This window comes from Trachypithecus francoisi, unplaced genomic scaffold (genome assembly GCF_009764315.1).
Source record: "Trachypithecus francoisi isolate TF-2019V2 unplaced genomic scaffold, Tfra_2.0 Lachesis_group16, whole genome shotgun sequence".
NCBI classification, from domain to species: domain Eukaryota; kingdom Metazoa; phylum Chordata; class Mammalia; order Primates; family Cercopithecidae; genus Trachypithecus; species Trachypithecus francoisi.
The window spans coordinates 4,394,395-4,416,052 of record NW_022681461.1 but is presented as its reverse complement, the minus strand read 5'-3'; the positions used below and the strand labels follow the sequence as shown (position 1 = coordinate 4,416,052).

General features: G+C 53.9%; 1 protein-coding gene across 18 annotated transcripts in view; it reads left to right on the top strand.

The window, feature by feature from the left end:
* Positions 1-21,658, top strand: part of WNK2 (WNK lysine deficient protein kinase 2) — a 141,928-nt gene that overhangs the window by 115,177 nt on the left and 5,093 nt on the right. For 8 of the 18 annotated variants that reach the window (XR_004443333.1, XR_004443332.1, XR_004443330.1 and 5 more), the window contains exons 24-28: positions 3,739-3,953; positions 4,958-5,149; positions 5,942-6,040; positions 12,609-12,653; positions 14,137-14,393. Coding sequence is in view for 10 of the 18 variants with exons in the window: in XM_033236720.1 (XP_033092611.1) it covers positions 3,739-3,953; positions 4,958-5,149; positions 5,942-6,040; positions 12,609-12,653; positions 14,137-14,393 (808 nt within the window). In the remaining 8 variants the exon portion in view is untranslated. Of the gene's footprint in view, positions 1-3,738; positions 3,954-4,957; positions 5,150-5,941; positions 6,041-12,608; positions 12,654-14,136; positions 14,394-14,529; positions 15,000-21,658 lie in introns of those variants that run through there. The other 10 variants (XM_033236726.1, XM_033236725.1, XM_033236724.1 and 7 more) reach the window with 6 other exon arrangements.

Sequence of the window (21,658 nt, the reverse complement as noted above, 5' to 3'; positions counted from 1 at the left end):
CCTGACCTCAAATGATCCACCTGCCTTGGCCTCCCAAAGTGCTGGGATTTCGGGTGTGAGCCGCCAGGCCCAGCCTCCCTGTGGTTTTGAGTAGGCAGTCTCCCACTCGGAGTCCTCCGGGCTGGGCCGGCCACCACCCTGTTGTCTGCCTGGCTTCTGGCTTCTCTGGGTGCCACGCCTCCTGCTGGCCTTGGAGATGTCTTGGGGGATCACTGAGGCATGTGTCTTCCTCACTCTCTCTGCCTCTCATCTGTCTCCTTCCCTCTTTCTTCTTCTTCTCTCTCTCTCTCTCCCCACCCCTTTCATTCCTTCTCTCCCTGTCTCGCTTCCCCTCACTCTGTCTCTGCCACTCTCTATTCCTCTATGTCTCTCCTTTCTTTGTCTCTGTCCCTCTCTCCCCCTCTTTCTCTTCCTCTCTCTTTCTCCTTGTCTCTTTCCCTCATCCAGCAAATATTTATTCTGTCTTGCTGCAGCTGGGGGGTTACTGAGATGTCCTTCAGGATGGGAGGGCTGACACCAAATTCACCAGTGCCTGAAGGCACATTTGTAAGTCGCGTCCTGTTGGAAATCACAGGCTTAGGTGGGAGGAGCCATGCACATCTCCTTTCTCTCCTACGAACCCTCTCTACACAGTGTGCACAGGGGCGAAGAGACTGTCTGCCCAGGCTGCTGGGGTGGTCAGTGCCGTGCATTGAGGATATAGTGAGTGTCTGTGTGTTCGTGCAGAACTGAGGAGGGAACTGGAGCTGCTGGGAGAGGCAGGAAGCTAGGGATGGGTGGAATCACTGCTGATCTTAGAGGCATCCAGGAGGGTGGTCCCCATTGGCCACATGGCCCAACAGATACTTGGTGGAGGCCAGAGAGTGGATGGGGCCCAAGGTGGGCATGACCTAGAACCTTTTGGGATAGAGGGCAGCAGATCCTGGGCACGTTTGCTCAGCAGGAATGTCACCCTGGGGAGACAGTGGTCAGAGTCAGCAGGAACAAAGGGGAGCTGAGATGTTGCCAAGCCATAGCCCAGCTGTGGCTGCTATGAAGAGAGGCTTGTAGGGGGCAGGAAGGTGTGGATGTGAAAACACTGGGGAGAGGAGCTGCTGTAGGCTCTGAGAGCCTGTATCCTGGGTGACAGGGGCCAGGAGCCAGAGACAGAGGGTAGAGATAATGGGGTAGGGACTAGAAATGGCAGAAGTGGTTGGGAGCCAGGGGCAGGTGGGGCCTAGGAAACGGGCAGGGAGAGGACCAGAAGGAGAGAGTTCAGGAGCCTAAGAACAGGAAGGTGGATGCTGGGAGGGCCGTGGAGTCCAGGGGGAATTGGGGGCTATTTAGGAGAGGGTGGGGTAAATTTTCAGCCTCAACTGGGAATTGAGGTGACTTGGCATCTGATAGGCAGTAGCCAGCAGCTCCCCAACCTTACTTTCATTTGAACCCTCTGAATACCGAGGTGCCTGTGCCTCACTGCAGCATTTCTGCCATGAGCATTGGGGTTTCCTAGGACTCCAGGAACCCTGTGTTGAGCCCAGGCTGTGCTTTCAGACGTCCCAGGCTGCAGGGCTCTGTGGTGAGCTGCCCAGGGGCAGCTTGGAGCAGTCCAGGCACCCCCAGTGTGGGAGCCACATTGCAGTCTGGGACCATGGGAGCTGGGCCATGTGGGTGCAGCCTCGGAGCAGAGCCACCAGCCTGGATCAGCTCCAGCCTGGATAAGACGCTCCCTGCCCATGCAGCCATTCCCCAACCCTGGGGCAGTCGGCACTCTCTTGAAATAGTACTCCCTTCCAGAAGATCATCTGATGCTGTGTCTCCCTGGTGTTTGTAGGGAGAAAGCCGTTTGGAGTTTTGTTTTGTTTTTTTTTTTTTTTTTTTTAGTAGAGGAAGTCATTAAAAAAAAAAAAAAAAAAGCCTGTGTGGCGGGTGTTGAAATTCAGGAGTAAAATCAGAACTTGTTTCCTCATTTCCGACCTTGTGAACTACCTGTTTTCCTTGTCATCAAAGGAAGAGGAGGGGCACTTGGGGTGAAGGCAAGGGTTTACAGGCCTCCAGCCAGGGCCCCTGGGGTGGCCTTGGACCTTGCAGAAGCTCAGGGCACTGTGATGCAGCAGGGAGGCCCAGCTCCTCCCCTCCCCATCCTCTCCTCTCCATCCTCCCCTCACCTTCCTCCCCTCACCCTCCTCCCCTCACCTCCCTCCTCTCTCCATCCTCCCCTCTCCATCCTCCCCTCACCTTCCTCCCCTTATCTTCCTCCCCCTCCTTCCTCCCCCTCCAGCCTCCCCTCACCTTCCTCCTTTCTCCATCTTCCCCTCACTTTCCTCCCCTCTCCATCCTCAACTCACTTTCCTCCTCTCTCCATCGTCTCTTCTCCATCCTCCCCTCACCTTCCTCCCCCTCCATCCTCCCCTCTCCATCCTCCCCTCCCCTTCCTTCCCTTACCTTCCTCCCTTCTCCATCCTCCCCTCACCTTCCTCCTTTCTCCATCTTCCCCTACTTTCCTCCCCCTCCATTCTCAACTCACTTTCCTCCTCTCTCCATCCTCCCCTCTCCATCCTCCCCTCACCTTCCTCCCCTTATCTTCCTCCCCCTCCTTCCTCCCCCTCCATCCTCCCCTCACCTTCCTCCTCTCTCCATCTTCCCCTCACTTTCCTCCCGTCTCCATCCTCACTCACTTTCCTCCTCTCTCCATCGTCTCTTCTCCATCCTCCCCTCACCTTCCTCCCCCTCCATCCTCCCCCTCCATCCTCCCCTCTCCATCCTCCCCTCACCTTCCTTCCCTTACCTTCCTCCCTTCTCCATCCTCCCCTCACCTTCCTCCTTTCTCCATCTTCCCCTTACTTTCCTCCCCCTCCATTCTCAACTCACTTTCCTCCTCTCTCCATCCTCCCCTCTCCATCCTCCCCTCACCTCCCTCCCCTCTCCATCTTCAACTCACTTTCCTCCTCTCTCCAACCTTCCCTCACCTTCCTCCCCTCTCCATCTTTCCCTCTCCTTCCTCCCCTCACCAACCTCCTCTCACCATCCTCCCCTCATCTTCCTCCCCTCTCCATTCTCCCCTCACCTTCCTCCCTCCATCCTCCCCTTCCTCCCCTCACCTTCCTCCTCCTCCTCCATCCTCCCTTCTCCATCCTCCCCTCTGCATCCTCCCCTCATCTTCCTCCCCCTCCATCCTTCCCTCACCTTTCTCCCCTCTCCATTCTTCCCTCACCTTCCTCCCCTTGGCCTCCTCCCCTCCCCATCCTCTCTTCGGCCTACTCCCCTCCCCATTCTACCCCCCTACCTTCTTCCCCTCTGTTTCCTCCCCTCTGCATCCCTTGGCCTTCCACTCTGTTTCCCCCATGGAGGAAGTAACACACATTTGCCTGATAAACAGAGGCAGTCTCTGGTGCCTGGCATGCCTGGCACCTGCTGGTTTCCCCTCACCTGTGTTCGTGTTTGGGACTTTCATTGTAAGTATCAATGTAAGCGTTTTGAGTCTAGGTATTTGGAAGTTTGAGGCTCCTTAGTCTGGCCCGTGCCGTTGGGCACATCGATGCCAGAGGCCCCCCACCTTGGCACCTCCCCATTTAGATATGAACAAACAGTGTCATTTTACAGCCCCCATGTGGCTCTTTGAGTGGTCCAGGCCAAGGCACAGGCGGGGCGCCCACCCTGCACCCCATGTTCTCCCACGGCGCCTCCCTCCTGGAGCGGCTGGTGGTATTGGAAACGCCGAGGAAGCCCAGTGGCGCTCTCTCCTGTCCCCTCCTGCAGGCACCTGAAGGAGATCTCTGAGCTGCAGAGCCAGCAGAAGCAGGAGATCGAGGCTCTGTACCGCCGCCTGGGCAAGCCACTGCCTCCCAACGTGGGCTTCTTCCACACGGCGCCCCCCACTGGCCGCCGGAGGAAAACCAGCAAGAGCAAGCTGAAGGCGGGCAAGCTGCTGAACCCCCTGGTGCGGCAGCTCAAGGTCGTGGCCTCCAGCACAGGTCGGCCTCCGGGCGCAGGGCTGGGATGGGAGCGGGCCTGGGGACCCCTGAGTGAGCCTGGGAGGTAGGCTCCGTGCGGGTGTGACGCCCTCGGACCTCGAAGGCCACTCGGGGTTGTCTCCTTACTGCATCTCCTTTCCCTGGAGCAGGGGAGTCATTGCAGCATGAAGGCAGTCCTGGTTCTCTGTCCTCACGCAGAGAGAGAGGCAAGGTCCGTGAGTTGGCAGGGGCTGCTCAGCGCTGGGCCTGAGCCCTTAGGCTGCAGGCTGTGCCAGGGAAGCTCAGGCTGCCCTCCCTCACCTGCTCCTCTGCAGGGCACTGTGTGGACGGATGGCGGCTGCTTCCTTTGACCCATTTCTTGGGTGTGTGCCAGCCGAGCCGCTGTCGTTAGGGGCCGGGGAGGACGGGAGGACGGTGATGATCTCCCAGTCTTGTTAAAGGTGACACCTAGTCATGGAGTGGCACTGTCCTGGCCCCGGGCAGTCACCAGCCCACATCCCTGCATGTCAGGGCTTCCTGAGGCCTCCTGAGCAGCAGTGCAGCCTGCTTGCTGGTCGAGAGCCCTGGCACTGTGGGCTGGAGCCCCTGTGAGCCCAAGTCCCCAAGCATGCCAGGCAAGCCACCGTAAGCTCACTCTAAGCCCACAACCTTTGGGGTACACATCCATGAGTTATACCCATTACACGAATTCAGAGACAGCTCCCAGAGCCAAGGGAAGACTGAGACGAGAAGTACACAGGCCACTCTGTGCCTGGGTGTGTCTTCTGTCACTATATTTGCTCAACACAAGTCCAGCACGGTAGTGGGGGCTGGTAGAGACTGGGCACTTTCTTTGCTCTTCCCCATCACTCCTGTGTGGGAGATGTGGCCATGTGCCTGTGGTCTGCAGGAGATGTGAGCTTCCCCAAGGTCACCCAGCAACAAGCAGGCAGAACAGACTCAATCCACACAGCCCCGACCCGGCGGGCCTCATCGTGCCTGTCGCCTCTTCTCCCCCCGCCCAGGTCACTTGGCTGACTCCAGCAGAGGCCCTCCCGCTAAGGACCCTGCCCAAGCCAGTGTGGGGCTTACTGCAGACAGCACGGGCCCGAGCGGGAAGGCAGTGCAGACCCAGCAGCCCTGCTCCGTCCGGGCCTCCCTGTCTTCGGACATCTGCTCCGGCTTAGCCAGTGATGGAGGCGGAGCGCGTGGCCAAGGTGATTTCCAGCTTGCCTGTCTCCGAGCATGTGCTAGCCACGTAGGGCCTCAGTGGTGTCCCCAGGAGCACGCCCGTATTGTGTAGAGGGGTTGCGAGCTGTGGCAAAGGCTGTTGAGAGGCTTCTTTTAAAAAGGAGAAAAAAAAAAAAAAGACGTAGTCTGTGGATGACAGGAATGGAGCTGTCCCAACCACCACCAAGTCTTGCTTGTCAGCAGCTCAGGGGGAGGTGATGCTTTGCTAGAGCGGACCTTGGGGAAGTGGCTAGGACTGGGGAGGGCAGGGGACCTGGCATCCGGCCGTGTGCTCCGGCGCCAGTTCCCAGGCACTGGCTGCCCCACCCCCACCCCCACAGCGGAGCCAGATGGTGCTAAACACCGGGTCCTTCCAAAGTCCAGAGGGCCGGCTGGGGGGACGAGGGCACAGCTTTCGAGCTGGGAGTTTGGCCTTGAGGAGGAAATTCTCTCGTCAACGCTGCGTGGACAGCAGCAGCTGCTCAATAAGGTGCTCTCCTGTCCTCACCATCTCTGTCCAGAGAAATCATGGTGACCATGAAGCCGCCCCGCCCCGCCCACCCCACCCTGCCCGCCCCTCTCCGGGCTGCTTCTCTTCTGCTCTCCCGCTGCCTCCTTCCCATTACATGGTCAGTGGCTTTGGTGCTCCGGGCTGGGCTAGATGGAGCCGTGGATGTTAAGTGACGAGGCTGGTGTGGCTGTTGGTGTGGAGGAGGAATCGCAGCAACCTGTACTTGATGAGTGTCTCTTTGTTTTCTTCCCTTTATATTCATTTGCAGGCTGGACGGTTTACCACCCAACGTCTGAGAGAGTGACCTATAAGTCTAGTAGCAAACCTCGTGCTCGATTCCTCAGTGGACCCGTATCTGTGTCCATCTGTCTGTATTTGTTCTTTTGTATTTTATCACCTCCTGGCCCTTGGTTTTCTCCCCCGACCCCCTCCCTGTCTTCATTACCTTTCATACATTTCATAGGATGCCTCCCCCACCCCATTGAAGTCACCTATTGAATCTCAAAGTGGAACCCCACGAGTCGGTCCCCGGAGCGGCGGCCGCCCGCGCCTACCCCCCAGCCCCACACAGCACGTGTGCATGCTCGTGGCTGGTGCCTGGGCACGGAAAGCATGTGCAGCGGCTGGCCTGCCTTCCGCCCCGGGCACCTCTGCCCAGATGGTCTGGGGCCCTTTGCATTTTTTTCGTCACCTCATTTATTTAATTTTTTTTATGTTGGATGTAGTTTTTTTTTTCTGTTGCAATTGTGGCAAATATACATGTCCGCTGTCCCCAGTTCCAGCGACAACAAAAAGACAACCCCAACCTCCTCCAGATGCAGTGTGTGTCACGCGTGTCTGGACTGTGAAGACATGCACATAGTGAGCCTATACGGTTCTAAAGGTCACTGGAGGGCGTGGTTTCTGTACCAGGGCCAAATCCCAGCACCCAGTACCCTGCATACCCACCGCCCTGCGCCCTGCATGTGGAAATGCTGAGAGAACGTGCTCCAGTTCGGGCCTCCCCAGCCCCTCCCCACTGGAAGGGCAGGTCGGGTCCCCTCTGTCATTGCTCCTCACCCACCGCTGTCTCCAACCCAAAATAGGAGAGTGACGGCCTCCTGGGCAGCTCTTCTTTGGAGCATGCATCCTGCCGGGCCGGCTCCTTCCCTTCCTCCAGCCAGTGGGAGCACTTTCGTTGCTGTATTTTCCTGTGACCTGTGACCACAGGGATGAAGTCAATGACGCAGTTCCTCCAATCGCTACTAAGCCAGAACCCAGCCCAGCCTTCCTCAGATCCCCTGGAACACAGTTAGTGCCCAGGAACTCCATCTCCAGGAAAGGCTCAGCCTGCCTGGGGCCGTCCCAAAGCAGGCAGTTTGTTTTTCACCCTCAGGACAATCGGCCAGTGAACTAAAAGCTGTGAGATTTTTAGGCTTTTGTCTTTTTAAGAGGAAAATTAAGCTTTTTAACAATTGGATTGGATATGCTGGTTTGGGGCACGTGACTTTTTGCTTGTACAATAAAGATACATTGTACTTGTTGGGAGCCAGAGGCCATGCCCGTGGGAGGCGTCCACTGCCATCCACCCACTCCATCAGAGGTCCACGTGGGTCATCATTCTCCAGGCAGGCAGGTCGAGGACACAAGGGCCATGTAGAAATGCCAGGGCCTTCCCAGGGCTTCCCGTTCGTCTGTTTAAAAGGCTGCCCTGTTTCGGCCACCGTGTCGTCTGGGCTGTTAGTCTGTGGGTCTGGGCGGCCTGGTGTCTGGTGAGTTGCTGAGTTGAGTCTGGGGAGGGGTGGGCGCCTCCCCCCACGCCCCTGCGTCTCTGGGTCCTCTTATGGCAGCCAGCTGTGGTTCCTTCTCCGCAGCCTGTTCCCGGCCCTGCTGGCCTTGTGCCTCACTTGCTGCTCCTCTTCCGGCTCCTGCGTGTGTGGCTCGATCTGGGGCTGTCACTGGGGGCGAGGGCACCTGGGAGACTCAGTGCAGGCCGTTGCTGTCGGGTATGGCACCTACCCAGGCCCCACTTCCACCCCCGTGCTGTGTTTTGTGGTATTGCTTGTTTTCACGGCTTAGCCCCCATCAGGCAAGTCTTGGTCTTAGTCTTTTTGGGCCATAATGTCTCCCTCAATCCTCCGACACTCTGAAGTTGCTGGCCAGGGAGAGCCCAGGTGGGCCTCTGCCCTGGGCGCCTCTCAAGGCCTGTCTGGATCAGCTCCAGGCCTCTGAGGTCTCTGCCACTCTACTGGGATGTGGCTGGGACGGGCCCCTCCTGTCTCTGTGCTCCTGGGCTGTGGAGGCCGGACTTCTTGTTGAGCCATCCACTGGCACATCTGCTGCTCCTGGGTAACCCACAGGGCAGCCCAAAAGAGAAGGGAGAGCTGTGGGGTCTGTGAGGAGACCAAACACCTCCAGGGGAAAGACTGCAGGGATGCGGGCAGCCCTCTGAGCGCTGAGAGGCTGAGGACTTGGGTGGAGGCCGTGGGATTGCGCCAGGCTTGGAGGCCAGGAGGGAGGGATGCAGGCAGGGGTAGTGTGAGCAGATGGGCAGGAAGACGCTGAGGTGGGTGCGTGGAAGATGCCGAGGGGTCGGGGGTTGCGCTGCAAGTAGAGGAGGAGCGGGGTGGATGCCAAGGCACGGCTAGGGAGGGGTAGCCGGCGCAGCCTGCCCAGCCGTCGCTCCCTAGGGCCTAGGGAGAGCTTTCAGCTCACTCTCCTGGTGTGGGGCACCCCACTTCCTGGAAGAGAAAGTTCCAGGAAAACAGAATGTGTTAAATTTTGAAGTATAGAAGGATCCTGGCCTCTGTGAAGATCAGAGAAGATGAAACGGCCCCAGGCAGGGGGGTTGAGGCCAGGCGGGAGGGTGGGCTGGGGGTGCCCAGGTGGCTGTACCCAGGGATAGAGCAGGGCAGTGCAGCAGGCACCTCCAGAGGCCTGAGCTGACTCGAGGTGCAGGACAGGGAATACAGCAGTGGAGGCTGGGAGCAGCAGGTGGACAGACCCCTAGGGAGTGCAGGGCCCCTCCTTGGAACCCCTATGAGCTGGGCCCCTTGGCACAGACCTGTCACCCAGCTTGCAGATGCCCCCTTGTGGTCAGCAGATGCTCTGGGGAGCTCACATGACCTAGTGCCCCAGAGCACTTTTTTTTTTTCTTTTTGAGACAAAGTCTCACTCTGTTACCCAGACTGGAGTGCAGTGGCGAGATCTCAGCTCACTGCAACCTCCGCTTCCCTGGCTCAAGCAATCCTCCCACCTCAGCCTCCCAACGACAGGTCTGCACTACCACACCCAGCTACTTTTTTTGTGTGTTTTTAGTTGAGACAGGGTCTCACCATATTGCCTAGGCTGGTCTAGACCTCCTCGGCTCAAGCGATCCACCCACATTGGTCTCGCAAAGTGCCGGGATTATAGGCGTGAGCCACCTCCCCTGGCCCAGTGCATTCTAAGAGATGTTGCCCTTGGAGACGGGGAGGAGGGTCAGGTGCAGATGCTGAGATGGCACCTCTGGTCATGGTTCTGTTGGTTCTGCTGGTTAGAAACGGGTCCTTCTGGATCCTCCCACCTGACCGGGCAGGTGCTGGCACCCTGTAGGCCTTTCTCTCTGCATGCTAGAGCCATGGGATTTCTCTTTGGGTTTTCTCCATGTTGGCTGTTGGCTGCAGCATGTTTGGCTCAGGCACCCTCCGGTGTCACTGCACGGCCCCTTCTAGGCCTTCTCCCACCGTGGAATGCTTTCATTCCTCCTGGGGAGTGAGAGTGCATGCTCAGCGAGCCCCTTTGCAGCAGGTGTTCAGGCGGCCTCAGGGTAGAGGGCATCCAGAGAGGAGGGCCCCCACCCTGCACTGTGCCCACCAGGCCCTGACCTCTGCAGCCAGTGTGGTCAGTGCTGCGTACCACTGTGGGCTGTCTGTGGAGCAGGCCTGTGTGCGACGGGGCCGAGTGCAGTGTGGGGTCATTTAGCTCAGGGCAACATGAAAACAGCCTCAGGTCTCCCTGGGCAGAGCCAAGGCGGATCCTGCTTCCCAGTGCATGCTTTGTAGACAGTTTTTGGCTCAAGAACATGGTTGTTTAATACGTAGACACCCTAAAAGGGGCTTCGTCCCTGGATGCCCGTTTTTCTCTTGTGAAAAAGGAGCCGGTGCTGACCGTGGCGGGGGCTGACCCAGCTGAGGGCGCGTGGGAGGTTGTGGGGGGCTGAGGTGAAGCCACCAGGGCGCCCGTGATGGGAGGTGAGCTGCCCTGGCTGTCCCGTGGGCTGCTGGGCGGTATTGAGCCCTGTGAGGTGAAAAGCGAGTGTGACAGGTTGCTCAGGGACTGACCACTTTTTAGGTCCCCTGTCCCAGGCACACACCCTCAGTTTGAATCCTTCATGGTTGAGATGTCTTCTTGGCCACAGGCTGAGGGTCTGGACGGGGCACGAGCTCGGGCCACCCAGAGGCCAGGGCCGTTGACCCGAGAGCAGGCTGTTTCTGTGCCGGAGCGAATCAGGGCTGGAGTGGGGAGGGAGCCTCCGCTTGTGCCTCGGGGGCTTCAGCCAATGTGGGCTGCACAAAAGCAGGAGATGCCAAGTCCAAGAGCCGGCCCTCCTGTCTTCCTGTGTGCTGCCACTTTTACATTCTGGAAAGAAAGCAGCGGATCTCCTAACAGCTGGGATGAGGCCGCCAAGCCCCTGCCCCAGCACCACTGAGCAGTCCAGGGCCTTGGCGCTGCCTCTGCCTGGGCCTGGCTAGGGACGGAAGCCCCACAGGGAGACGGAGGTGGGCCTGGCGTCAATCAGCGGCCTCCTGAAAGTTTCCTTTGTTCTCCCATTGCTGCCTTATGGACAGGAGGTGGGGGTGCTTGTCCTGGCACAGAGCAAGTGGCAGGGGGCCAGGTGGGGGCTGTCTTCAGGTGCCATCTGCATGGTGGGCAAGTGAGGGGCAGGGCCCAATGCAGGCTGAGGCTCTGGAGAGGTGGACTAAGGAGCCACCTAAGGATGGGCAGGGCTGTCCAGAGTATGGAGAGGTCTCTGCCCCAGTCCAGTTGTCTGCAGTGAGTGGCCTTGAAAGGCTGGCACCCATCAGTTTATCCAGAGGTCTAGGAGTCGTCTGCACACTGGTCACTGGGGCCCAAGTTTAGGAAGGGCCCATGGAGGCCTCCGTGGGCCAGGGTTGCTCTCTGGCTCTGAGCAGGTACGGTGTCCTCCACACACTCCAGACCCCGGGTTCCCAGGGCGGTGAGTCAGTCCCAGCTCTGATGGTAGGTCCAGGCTCCCTCTGGTGGTTCCCAGCCGGCAGCCGGCCTGTTTGGTGTTCTTCCCAGCATGGCAACAGCCAGGCATTAGCCCTGAATGTAGAGTTCCAGCCACACCAAGAGCTACCAGATCGGCACAGCGCAGCTTTTTGAAGCACCTGGCTTAGGGCCATCTACATGGGACCATGGGCTACAGCCCCCCACAAAGCCTGCCAGGGAAACTGGTGGTCACCCAGTGCCCCTACACATTGGATCCCCCCTAGGCTGCACCATAGACTTCAGGGGCCCCTCCTACGCTACAGAAAACCAGCCATACCTCCCCTGCAAACTTCAGTGAGCCATCGAGGGGATATCAACTCTGTGTTCCTGGCAGGGTTTCATCTCAGAACAGAGCAGCCAGGGAACAGCCCTTCGAAACTGCTCACCCAGAGCCTTCTGGTCTGAATCCCTCCCGCTGGGCTCCCTCCTTTTTATTTGAACAGGAAAGTCTGCAACAGAACACCACCTCACCTTTCTTTCCCCACACTAGCTCAGGAACAGACAGAGTGGACTAAAAATACTCAGCTGAGCTAGGTTTCCAAGTCCAGGACGCACAGCTCAGGCCGAGCTCAGGCCGAGGAGCTGGACAACAGGTTGCCCACTGTGCCCCGAGGCGGGAGGCAGGGGCCTTCTGGAGAAGGCAGGCAGACGTTGCCAGGTTTTCTGAGTCCCTGGAAGATCAGAGTCGCTCCTTTTTCGGTCTCTGGGGAACAGCTCACTGCTGGGGAGGGAGTGTGCTCCTGGCAGGGGCCGTGGGCTGGAGTGTAGACAGAGCCTGCGTGCTAGTGTGGCTTTGCTGAGTGACCTTGGGGAAGTCTGAGCCTGTTCTTGCCCGTCCCAGCTCTGCCTGCCCATAAGGATAAGCGGGGATGGCCGCGCCTTCCGGCCCAGCCTGCCCTGGGGACCTTGTCCTCACCAGGCTGGGCACTGACCGGCTAGGGCGTTGCATTCAGTGTACACCAGGTGGCCTCTGGGTAGTTGGGACCAGCCAGTTTAGAGGCGGTCCCAATTACAAGAAGGCCAGAAGTGTTCCAGGCTGAGGCCTTGCCCTACCCCTTGTGGATACTGACTTCTAACGAGGCGGCAGTGTCCCCAGACATTGGGGTCAGTCCCTAGATAGAAACCCTCGGGTCCTCTACTCAACGCCTGCCGCTGACCTCATCACCTGAGGCAGCCATCTGAGATCCAGAGTTGGCCTCCAACCTGCAAAACAATGTATCTTTTTGCACTTGGAAAACCTCTGATGGGCTTCGGCAGCCAAGCCCAGCCGTGCCCGGCTCCATTCCAGAGCTCCCGTGGCCGACTCTCAGCAGGGTGTCCTGCCTCCGTCAGTGGGGCTCCCAGAAGCCCGATGTTTGAAAGCCAAGCGGTGTGCTTTGCTTTTTTCTTTTTCTTTCTCTTTTACTTTTCTTTGAATATGCTTCTAGAGACAAACACTTCTCCCTGAAGCTTGGGGGCTTGGCCCTGGCACCTCTGCCCCCTCGGCGAAGCTCGCGGGAGCCTGCACCCTCTCTCCGGGGGCTGCCCCATTTCCCCCGGCCGGGTCGGCCCTCTCTCTGAACTGCTGCCTGTGTCTGCCCCTCCCTGCACACTGACGACTTCTGCTTAGTGTGGTAGCGCGCCCCGGTGTGTGCTGCTCTGCCTAACTCTGTGGTCTTGTGTTGTTTCTTTCTCCCTTGCAGGGTCTGCCCTGAAGCGTCTCTGCCTAGGCAAAGAACACAGCAGTAGTAATTATCCGGGTTTTTTCCCCCTTTGTCCTCTCTCATCGCATGGGCTTTCTCGTGGCTAGTACACATCAGGGTTCCCGCGGCTGGGCGGGCGGGGGCCTGCCCTGTGCCTGCCCCGCGCCTGCTCCGTGCCTCTGGGCCGGGCGCGGCTCCGCTTCCGCCTGGCGGGATCGCTGCCCTCGGCTCCCCCGTGTGTCTCCGTGGCGCCTAGAGTTTGTGCGGTCTCGCCAGTTCACATCTAACGGGCTTATCCTTCCCCGGAACACCCGCAAATTGCCAATCATTAATTGGCTCCTTTTCCAAAACCGTAGGAATGAGTATTTCCTTGAAGTCCTAAAGATGAGTGCCTCCCCACGAGGAGAGATGCCAGGACTGAGTGGGTATTAGTCTCCCTGGGCCACTCACCTCCCTCTCTCTCATCTTTCTCTCTTGAAAAAAATTTTTTTTTCTTTTCTGGCTGAACTTTTCATGTAGGAATAGCTCCATGTGTGTCAAATCTCATCACTAATTTTTAATTGTCTGTGTCTGTGCTTTTTCATCGCTAGCCACTAAAGTCCACTACATTCTGGGACAGCTTGTTTGAAGAGATGGTCATTAGGTTGTTTTTCTATGCAGAAAAATTTTAAATTGGCTTATTCAAAATTGCCAGCCAGAAATTACATGTGTTGCGTGGAAAGGGTATGATTTAAAAATTTTAAAGTCTCATTTATGCTTTGAATGAAGCAGTCAAGTGCTCTGGTGTGCTACTAGTCAGCAGAGCGGCTCCCAGCTCCCTCCTGCAGCAGGGCGTTGGCCGCAGCCCATGGCAGGAGCTGGTGGGGCCTCATCAGGCAGCCCCAGGCATGGGTACCCTTTATGAATACCTTCCTCTATCGCGCTGGTCAGGACAATTTCTACGTCTGGAATTCCAAACAACCAGACCATTAAAATTCATGGGAATGCAAGTCAGGCAGCCCTGGCAGGCATTTTCCCGCGGGCCAGGGGGCCGCCTGCAGGCCAGCCAGCCGCGTGTGCTGAGCGCTCACACAGTACTCCACCGTCCCCGCGTCCTCATGTTACGGCTGAGGATGCACAGGCCAGAGAGAGCCCGAGGAACCTGACTCTAGGCACCGTGACGCCGAAGCCCAGTGTGTCTGGCTGTGCCAGGAGTTTCCTGAGCTCTCTCACACGTGAGTCTGGGGACGGGCAGCGGTGGGCACAGAGTGGATGCTGAGCAGAGGCTGCCGGCTGCTGCAGGGTCCTGTCCCCTGGCCTGGCTTCTGAGGTGGGTGATGGCCACATGGCACAGCCCATGGAAATGCCCCACCGTGTCTGACCCCGGGCAGCCAGGCCCCTTAGTCTGACCGCCTCTTGAAGCAAGGTGCTGCCTGGCCCAAGTGAGACCATTGTCTCAGCTGTCACGTAAGAACGAATGCGGCCAGCCCACTGGGGGCCTGGGCGCATGTGTGGCGTCACCAATCCTGGCCTGTGTGTGACTCCCCAGGGTCCTCCACCAGCAGCCTGGCCCCAGGTCCTGAGCCAGGCCCCCAGCCCGCCCTGCACGTCCAGGCGCAGGTGAACAACAGCAACAACAAGAAGAGCACCTTCACGGACGACCTGCACAAGCTGGTGGATGAGTGGACGAGCAAGACGGTGGGGGCCGCACAGCTGAAGCCCACGCTCAACCAGCTGAAGCAGACCCAGAAGCTGCAGGACATGGAGGCCCAGGCAGGCTGGGCTGCCCCTGGCGAGGCGCGGGCTGTGAGTGCGGGGTGGGCGGGGCGGGTGCTCCTGGGGTGGGGTAGCCTTGCCTCCAGCATTTGCTAGTGCCCTGTGTGGCAGAGGGGTGTCTAGTTAAGCTCTTCACTTTCATGATCCGAGTTCATTCTCCCCACAGCCCCAAGAACTAGGCTTCTCCACATTACAGATTGGGAGGTGAGCGACGCGCCCACAGCTCTGCAGCTGGCAGGTGGAAAGGACAGGCCAGGCCAGGCCGGGGCTGTGACTCCACAGCTCAGATACAGCAGCAGCCCCAGCCTGGGCAGCCCGAGCCCTGCACTCAGAGCAGGTGGCCCCGGTCTTGGCAGACGGGCCCACCTCTGCCTGGGTTCTGTTTGTGCCCAGGCTGGAGACCAGGGCAGCTGTGCATGTCACCCAAGTGACACCAGCCTCGGGCCGTAGCTCACACACACCTGAGCCAACGTGGGGCAGAAGTGAGGACCTGCTGTCCTAGGTTTCACACCTAACTTGTTCTGATGTCAGTGCGAGTTGGAGAAGCACCTGCTGTTTTCCAGCTTTCTGGAGGGTTTGTGGAAGACTGGTGTTATTCCTATCTCAGATATTTAGTAAAGGTCATTTGTGAAGCCATCTGGGCTGGAGTTTTGTTTTTGTATGTTTTAGCGTGGGATACTTTCCTCTATGATCTTTTACCTTAAAAATTTTCAAACACACAGAAGAGTTGAAAATTCTGCCGTGAACATCCTTAGACCCACTACGTACACTCTAATTGACATTTTTGCTGTATTTATCACACACCTATTCATTCCTTGAGGGTCCAGTTGTTATTATGGATTCCATTTCTTCTAAACTTTTAACACCATTTGGATTTTCTGTTTCGTTTTGTTAAATTCTGCCTTTCTGGCAATTGGTATCTCTCCTCTAAATTTATCTAAAATTTTAAATTAATTGCCATAAAATTATCCATAATAGCTTTTATTTTTTTCCATTTGCAGGACTTACAGTGATGTCCTGATTTCATTGCTGATGCTGGTGATTTCTGCCTCCTCTCTCTGTGCCTCCCCTTTGCTCTTTCTCTCTTTCTCTTTATGCATTCTCCTGAGGGGTGAACATTCTATTGGCCTATTCAGAGAACACATTTTGTGTTGGATAGTCTTTATTGTATGTTTCATCAATTTATTTTCTTATTTCTTGCCTTCTGTCTTGGGGTTAATTTTGTTCTGGAAAGTGTCTTAAGACATGTTCATGGATCTCTAGCCTTTCCATGATAACGCAGGCACTCAAGGGTATCAAGTGCCCACTGGTGGTTTTAGCTGCCTCCCAAAAGTGTGCAGCTTTTCATTAACTTTTGTTTGAAAATATTTTGTAATTTCTGTTGCTATTGGAAGTAAGTGTGGTGGTTCGTTTTCAGATGATCTTTTGTCAGTGTCTTTTCGTGTGGCTGCACTGTGCTAGGAGAGCCGACTCGGTGCTTTCGGTCCGTGGAGATCTTCCGGGACTGGCTTTTGACCCGGCTGTCAGTCTTTGTTGCTGTTCCAGATGCTGGAGCTGAATCTGTTTTCTTCTCTCCACACCCACACTCGCAGGCTCCACCACTGTGACTTCTGCTCTGAACCTCTCGACAGGTACACCTCCGCCAGTCTGAGTCCTCAAACTTATTCTCAGTGGAACCCCATTATTCTAGGACCAAGTCAGGAATCCTGAACACGGCCCACAGCTCTGTGAGGCTGCACCTGGAGCCTGGGCAGGCTCATCTCTGCTGCCTGGGCTCCAGCTATATCGGCATTCAGGATTAGCAGAGCTAACTGTTGTTCAGATGTTCTGCATGGCAAAAAAATATAAAACACAAAATTTACCATTTTACCCATTTTCAAACGTACAGTTCAGTGGCATGAAGTACGTTCAGAGCACTGTGCAACCATCGCCATCCATCCACTGAACCTTTTCATCTTCCCCAAGGAAACTCTGTCCGCATTAAACACTAGTTCCCGAGCCCTCTCTCTGGCACCTCTGGTTTCCCAGGCCCTGGTAGCCTCTCTCCTTCCTTCTGTCTCTATGACTTTGACAACTTGTACCTCATATAAATGGAATCATACAGTATGTGTATGATTGGTGAATGGTTTAGTTCATTTGATACAATGTTTTCAAGGTGCATCCATGTTGTAGTGTGTATCAGAACTTTTTAAAATCAGCCAGGCGTGGTTGCACATGCCTGTGGTCCCAGCCACCCGGGAGACTAAGGTGGGAGCCCAGGAGTTCGGGGCTGCAGTGAACTATGATCGCACCACTGCACTCCAGCCTGGGTGACAGAGCAAGACCCTGTCTCAAAAATAAATAAATCCAGAACACTGTGCTGCCACCACCACTGTTCATCTCCATCTCTTTCTATTGTGTGAAACTCTGTACCCATTAAATAATAACTCCCTATTGTCCCTCCCCCAGCCTCTGGCAACTTCCATTCTGCTTCTGGTCTGACTTTGACTCCTCTGTGTACCTCACAGAGTGGAGTCACACAGTATCTGTCTTTTTCCACTGGCTTATTCCACTTGGCAAAATGTCCTGCAAGGGCACCCTTGATGACATCCGTGTTGTAGCATGTCCGAATTTCCTTTCCTTTGAAGGCCGAGTGATAGTTCATTGTATCTGTGTACCACATCCATTCTCAGTGGAATCCTGCTATGGGACTGTCAGTTCTGTCAGTGGACAGCTGGGTGCCTTCCATCTTTTAGCTGTTATTAATCTGCTGTGAACATAGTATCCCTTCAAGATCCTGCTTTTATCCTTTTGGGTATAAACCCAGAAGTGGAATTGCTGGATCATATGATAATTGTATGATAGTTTTTCGAGGAACTGTTTTCAATAACAGCTATACCATTTGACATTTCCACTAACAGTGCACAAAACTTCCAGTTTCTCCACATCTGTGCCAACAGAAGATTTCCTTTCTGGGTTTTTTTGTTTTTGTTTGTTTTCTTTTTTTTTGAGACGGAGTTTTGCTCTTTGGCCCAGGCTGGAGTGCAATGGCACGATCTCGGCTCACTGTAACCTCCACCCCTCAGGTTCAAGCAATTCTCCTGCCTCCCGAGTAGCTGGGATTATAGGTGTCTGCCGCCACGGTCAGCTAATTTTTGTATTTTTAGTAGAGACGGGGTTTCACCATGTTGGTCAGGCTGGTCTTGAACTCCTGACCACAAGTGATTCACCCGCTTCAACCTCCCAAAGTGCTGGGATGACAGGCGTGAGCCACCACGCTCGGCCATCCTTTCTGGTTTTTGATGGGAGGCATCCTTTCAGCTGTGAATTGATATCTTGTGGTTTTGCTTTACATTTTCCTAAGTAGTGACATTGAGCAGCTTTTCACGTACTTATTGGCTGTTTCTGTGTCTTCCTTGAAGAAGTATTTATTGAAGTCTTCTGCCAATGTGTGAATCAGCTTGTTTTTTTTCATTGTTGTTTTAGGAATTTTCTGCATAATCCAGATATTAATCCCTTATCAGATATATGATCTGTTGGTAGTGCCTTTGGATGCACGAAAGTTTTAAAATTTGTCTTGTTTTCATTTGTAGCCTATGCCTTTAGTGTAATATCCAAGAAATCACTGCCAAATCCAATGTCGTGAAACCTTTTCCTTAAGTTTTCTATTAAGAGTTTTCTGGTTTTTGCTTTGATATTTAGAACTTTGGTCCATTTAGAGTTGATTTTTTTTTCTTCTTTTTTCCTGAGATTGTATCTCACTGTGTCGCCAGGCTGGAGTGCAGTGGCGCAATCTCAGCTCACCACAACCTCCACCTCCCGGGTTCAAGCAGTTCTCCTGCCTCAGCCTCCCAAGGAACTGGGACTACAGGTGCCCGCCACCACGCCCAGCTAATTTTTTTATTTTATTTTTAGTAGAGACGGGATTTCACCATGTTGGCCAGGATGGTCTCAATCTCTTGACCTCATGATCCGCCTGCCTCGGCTCCCAAAGTGCTAGGATAGAGTTGATTTTTGTGAGGCAAGGCAGGGCTCCACCTTCTTTTTTTGGTATGTGCATATCCAGTTTTCCCCACAGAAGTTGCTGAAAACTGCTTTCCCCCTAGAATGGTCTTGGCGCCCTTGTGGAGAGTCACTGCAGCATAAGAGTTAACCTTCATCTCTGGGCTCTCCTCTCCTGTGACTCCCGCAGTGTGTGACTCATCCACTTCATGGTGGACCACAGACCCCTCTGGCTCTGTCCACTCTGCCACCTTTTTCCTCTGTTCCTCACACAGTCATTTCAAGTGTCTCCAGCTTGCTGATTCTTTATTCTGCCTGCTCAGATCTGCCGGTGAACCCCTCTAGTGACTTTGTAAATGTCAGTTACTGTTTTCAGCTCTTCTAGTTCCACTTGGTCCCCTTCATACTTCCTGTCTGTTGACATCCTCGTTGTGTTCCTGTGTGATTTTCCTGACTTCCTGTAGTTCTGTGTGCATGGCTTCCGTGAGTTCTTTGAGCACATTTAGGATATTTGATTTAAAGCCTTTGTTTACTAAGTCCAATGTCTAGGCTTCCTTGGGGATGTTTTTGTCAGTTAAATATTTTCCTCTGAATGAATCATACCTTCCTGTTTTATTTTCTTTAGATTTTAGGTCAGTAAGTTTTTCTTTGTGTCTAAACTGCTGTTAAACCATCTATTCAGTTTTTAATTTGGGTTATTGTGTTTTTCACTTGAATTTTTTTTTTTTTGTATTAACCACATCTGCCGTATCTTTAAAAAAAAAAAATGGTTTCTAACTCTCTACCAAAAATCTCTATCTTGTATCTCCTTCACATAATATTTTTTAGTTTTTGTTTGCTCTTTGGCCTAGTTTTTCTTTATATTGCCTTGTCTTTTCTTGTGACTTTTTAAATATTGTGTGTAGAACATTGTAGTTGAAATTTTATTTGCAAAAAAAATTTGAGGTCTAATAGCAGGTTTTTCATTATTGTTTAATTTGCCTTAGAGTACCTTTTCATATTCTTATCAGCCATCTTTTAAAAAGTGACTGGTCGGCCGGGCGCGGTGGCTCAAGCCTGTAATCCCAGCACTTTGGGAGGCCGAGACGGGCGGATCATGAGGTCAGGAAATCGAGACCATCCTGGCTAACACGGTGAAACCCCGTCTCTACTAAAAAATACAAAAAATCTAGCCGGACGAGGTGGCGGGCGCCTGTAGTCCCAGCTACTCGGGAGGCTGAGGCAGGAGAATGGTGAAAGCCCAGGAGGCGGAGCTTGCAGTGAGCTGAGATCCGGCCACTGCACTCCAGCCTGGGCAACAGAGCCAGACTCCGTCTCAAAAAAAAAAAAAAAAAAAAAAAAAAGTGACTGGTCAAGGATAGTGACCATTTAAAAGTTGATTTGTTTATCTTTTTATTATTGATTTGTGCATGTTCATTATATATCTTTTGTCGTATACAAGGGGACTTCCAAAAGTTCACAGAACAATGAAATTAAAAGATAAATATAAGAAATATATGACTGGCCACGGTAGCTCACACCTGTAATCCCAGCACTTAGAGGCTGAGGTGGGTGGATTGATTGAGTCCAGCAGTTCAAGACCAGCCTTTGCAATATGGCAAAACCCCATCTCTACAAAAAATACAAAAATTAGTTGGGCTGCCGGGTGCGGTGGCTCACACCTGTAATCCCAGCACTTTGGGAGGCTGAGGCGGGTGGATCACCTGAGGTCAAGAGTTCAAGACCAACCTGGCCAACATGGTGAAACCCTGTCTCTACTAAAAGTACAGAAAAACAAAAAACAAAAAAAAGTAGCCCAGCATGGTGGTGGCTCCTGTAATCCCAGCTACTCAGGAGGCTGAGGCAGAAGAATTGCTTGAACTGGGAGACAGAAGTTGCAGTGAGCCAAGATCGTGCCATTGCACCACAGCCTGGGCGACAAGAGCAAAACTCTGTCTCAAAAAAAATAAAAATAAAAAAATAGCTGGGCATGGTGGTGCATACCTATAGTTACAGCTACTAAAGAGGCTGAGGTAGGAGGATCGCTTGAGTCCAGGTGGTCAAGGCTACAGTGAGCTGAGATGGTGCCACTGCACTCCAGCCTGGGTGACAGAGCAAGACCCTGTCAAAAAAAAAAAAAAAAAATAGCTGGGCGTGGTGGCGCATACCTATAGTTATAGCTACTAAAGAAGAAATATAAACTTTTTTCTTAACGTGAGCGCCATCAAGTTCAAGACACTTTTATGAGCAATGATGCCAGCCATTTAGTCTCTCCCTAAAGACCTAATGGTTCTGGGAATTTAACTATGGCCATTGAGTCTTTTTTATAGTATTAATTGACAAAATGGGTGCCCTTTACAGATGTCTTAAAATTAGGAAGCAAAAAGAAGTCAGAAGGAGCCAAATCAGGACTGCAGGGTACATGCCTGATGATTTCCCATGGAAACTCTTGCAAAATCAGCCTTGTTTGCTGAGAGGAAGGAGCAGGAGCACTGTCATGATGGAGATGGACTCTCTGGGGAAACTTTCCCGGGGGGTTTTGCTGAAGCTTTGGCTAACATTCCCTAAACACTCTCATACCAAGCCGATGCCACTCTTCCTTGTTACCCCTCCAGAAAGTCGGCAAGCAGAATGCCGTAAGCATCCCAAAAGCTGCTGCCACAATCTCTGCTCTTGACTGGCCCACTTTTGCTCTGATGGGACCACTTCCTGCCCTCAGCGCCATTGCCTTGACTGCACTTTGTCTTCAGGACCACACTGGGAAAAACATGTTTCATGTTGTTACAGTTCAAAGAGAGCTTCAGGATCTCCACCCCACTTGTTCAAAGTTTCCACTGACAGCTCTGCTCTTTCCCTGCGCCCGATCTCAGTGCAATGGTTTTGGCACCCACTGAGTGGAAAGTCTGCTCAACTTCCATTTTTCTGTCAGAATTGTGTAAGCTGAACCTACTGAGATGTCTGCGGTGTTGGCCACTGTTTCTGCTCTTAACCAGTGTCCTCTGCACTTACGGCTCAGACCAGATGAGTGTTTTCCTCACCAAGTGATACGGATGGCCTGCCACTGTGGGCTCTGTCTTCAGCACGGTCTCATCCCTTCTTAAAACAAGTCAACCATTTGTAAACTGCTATTTTCTTTGGGGGCATGGACCCTGTAAACTTTTCAGAAAGCATCAGTGATCTCACCATTCTTCCACCCAACACCATCCATGTGATGTTGGTTCTTGCTTGGCAGAATTCACATTATTGCGATGGAGGCTCTTTTCAAACTGAAATCTTCTCCTTCTTAGTGCCTCAGACTGCCTCCTCTTCAGACATGTTATAATGAGTTTAGTACA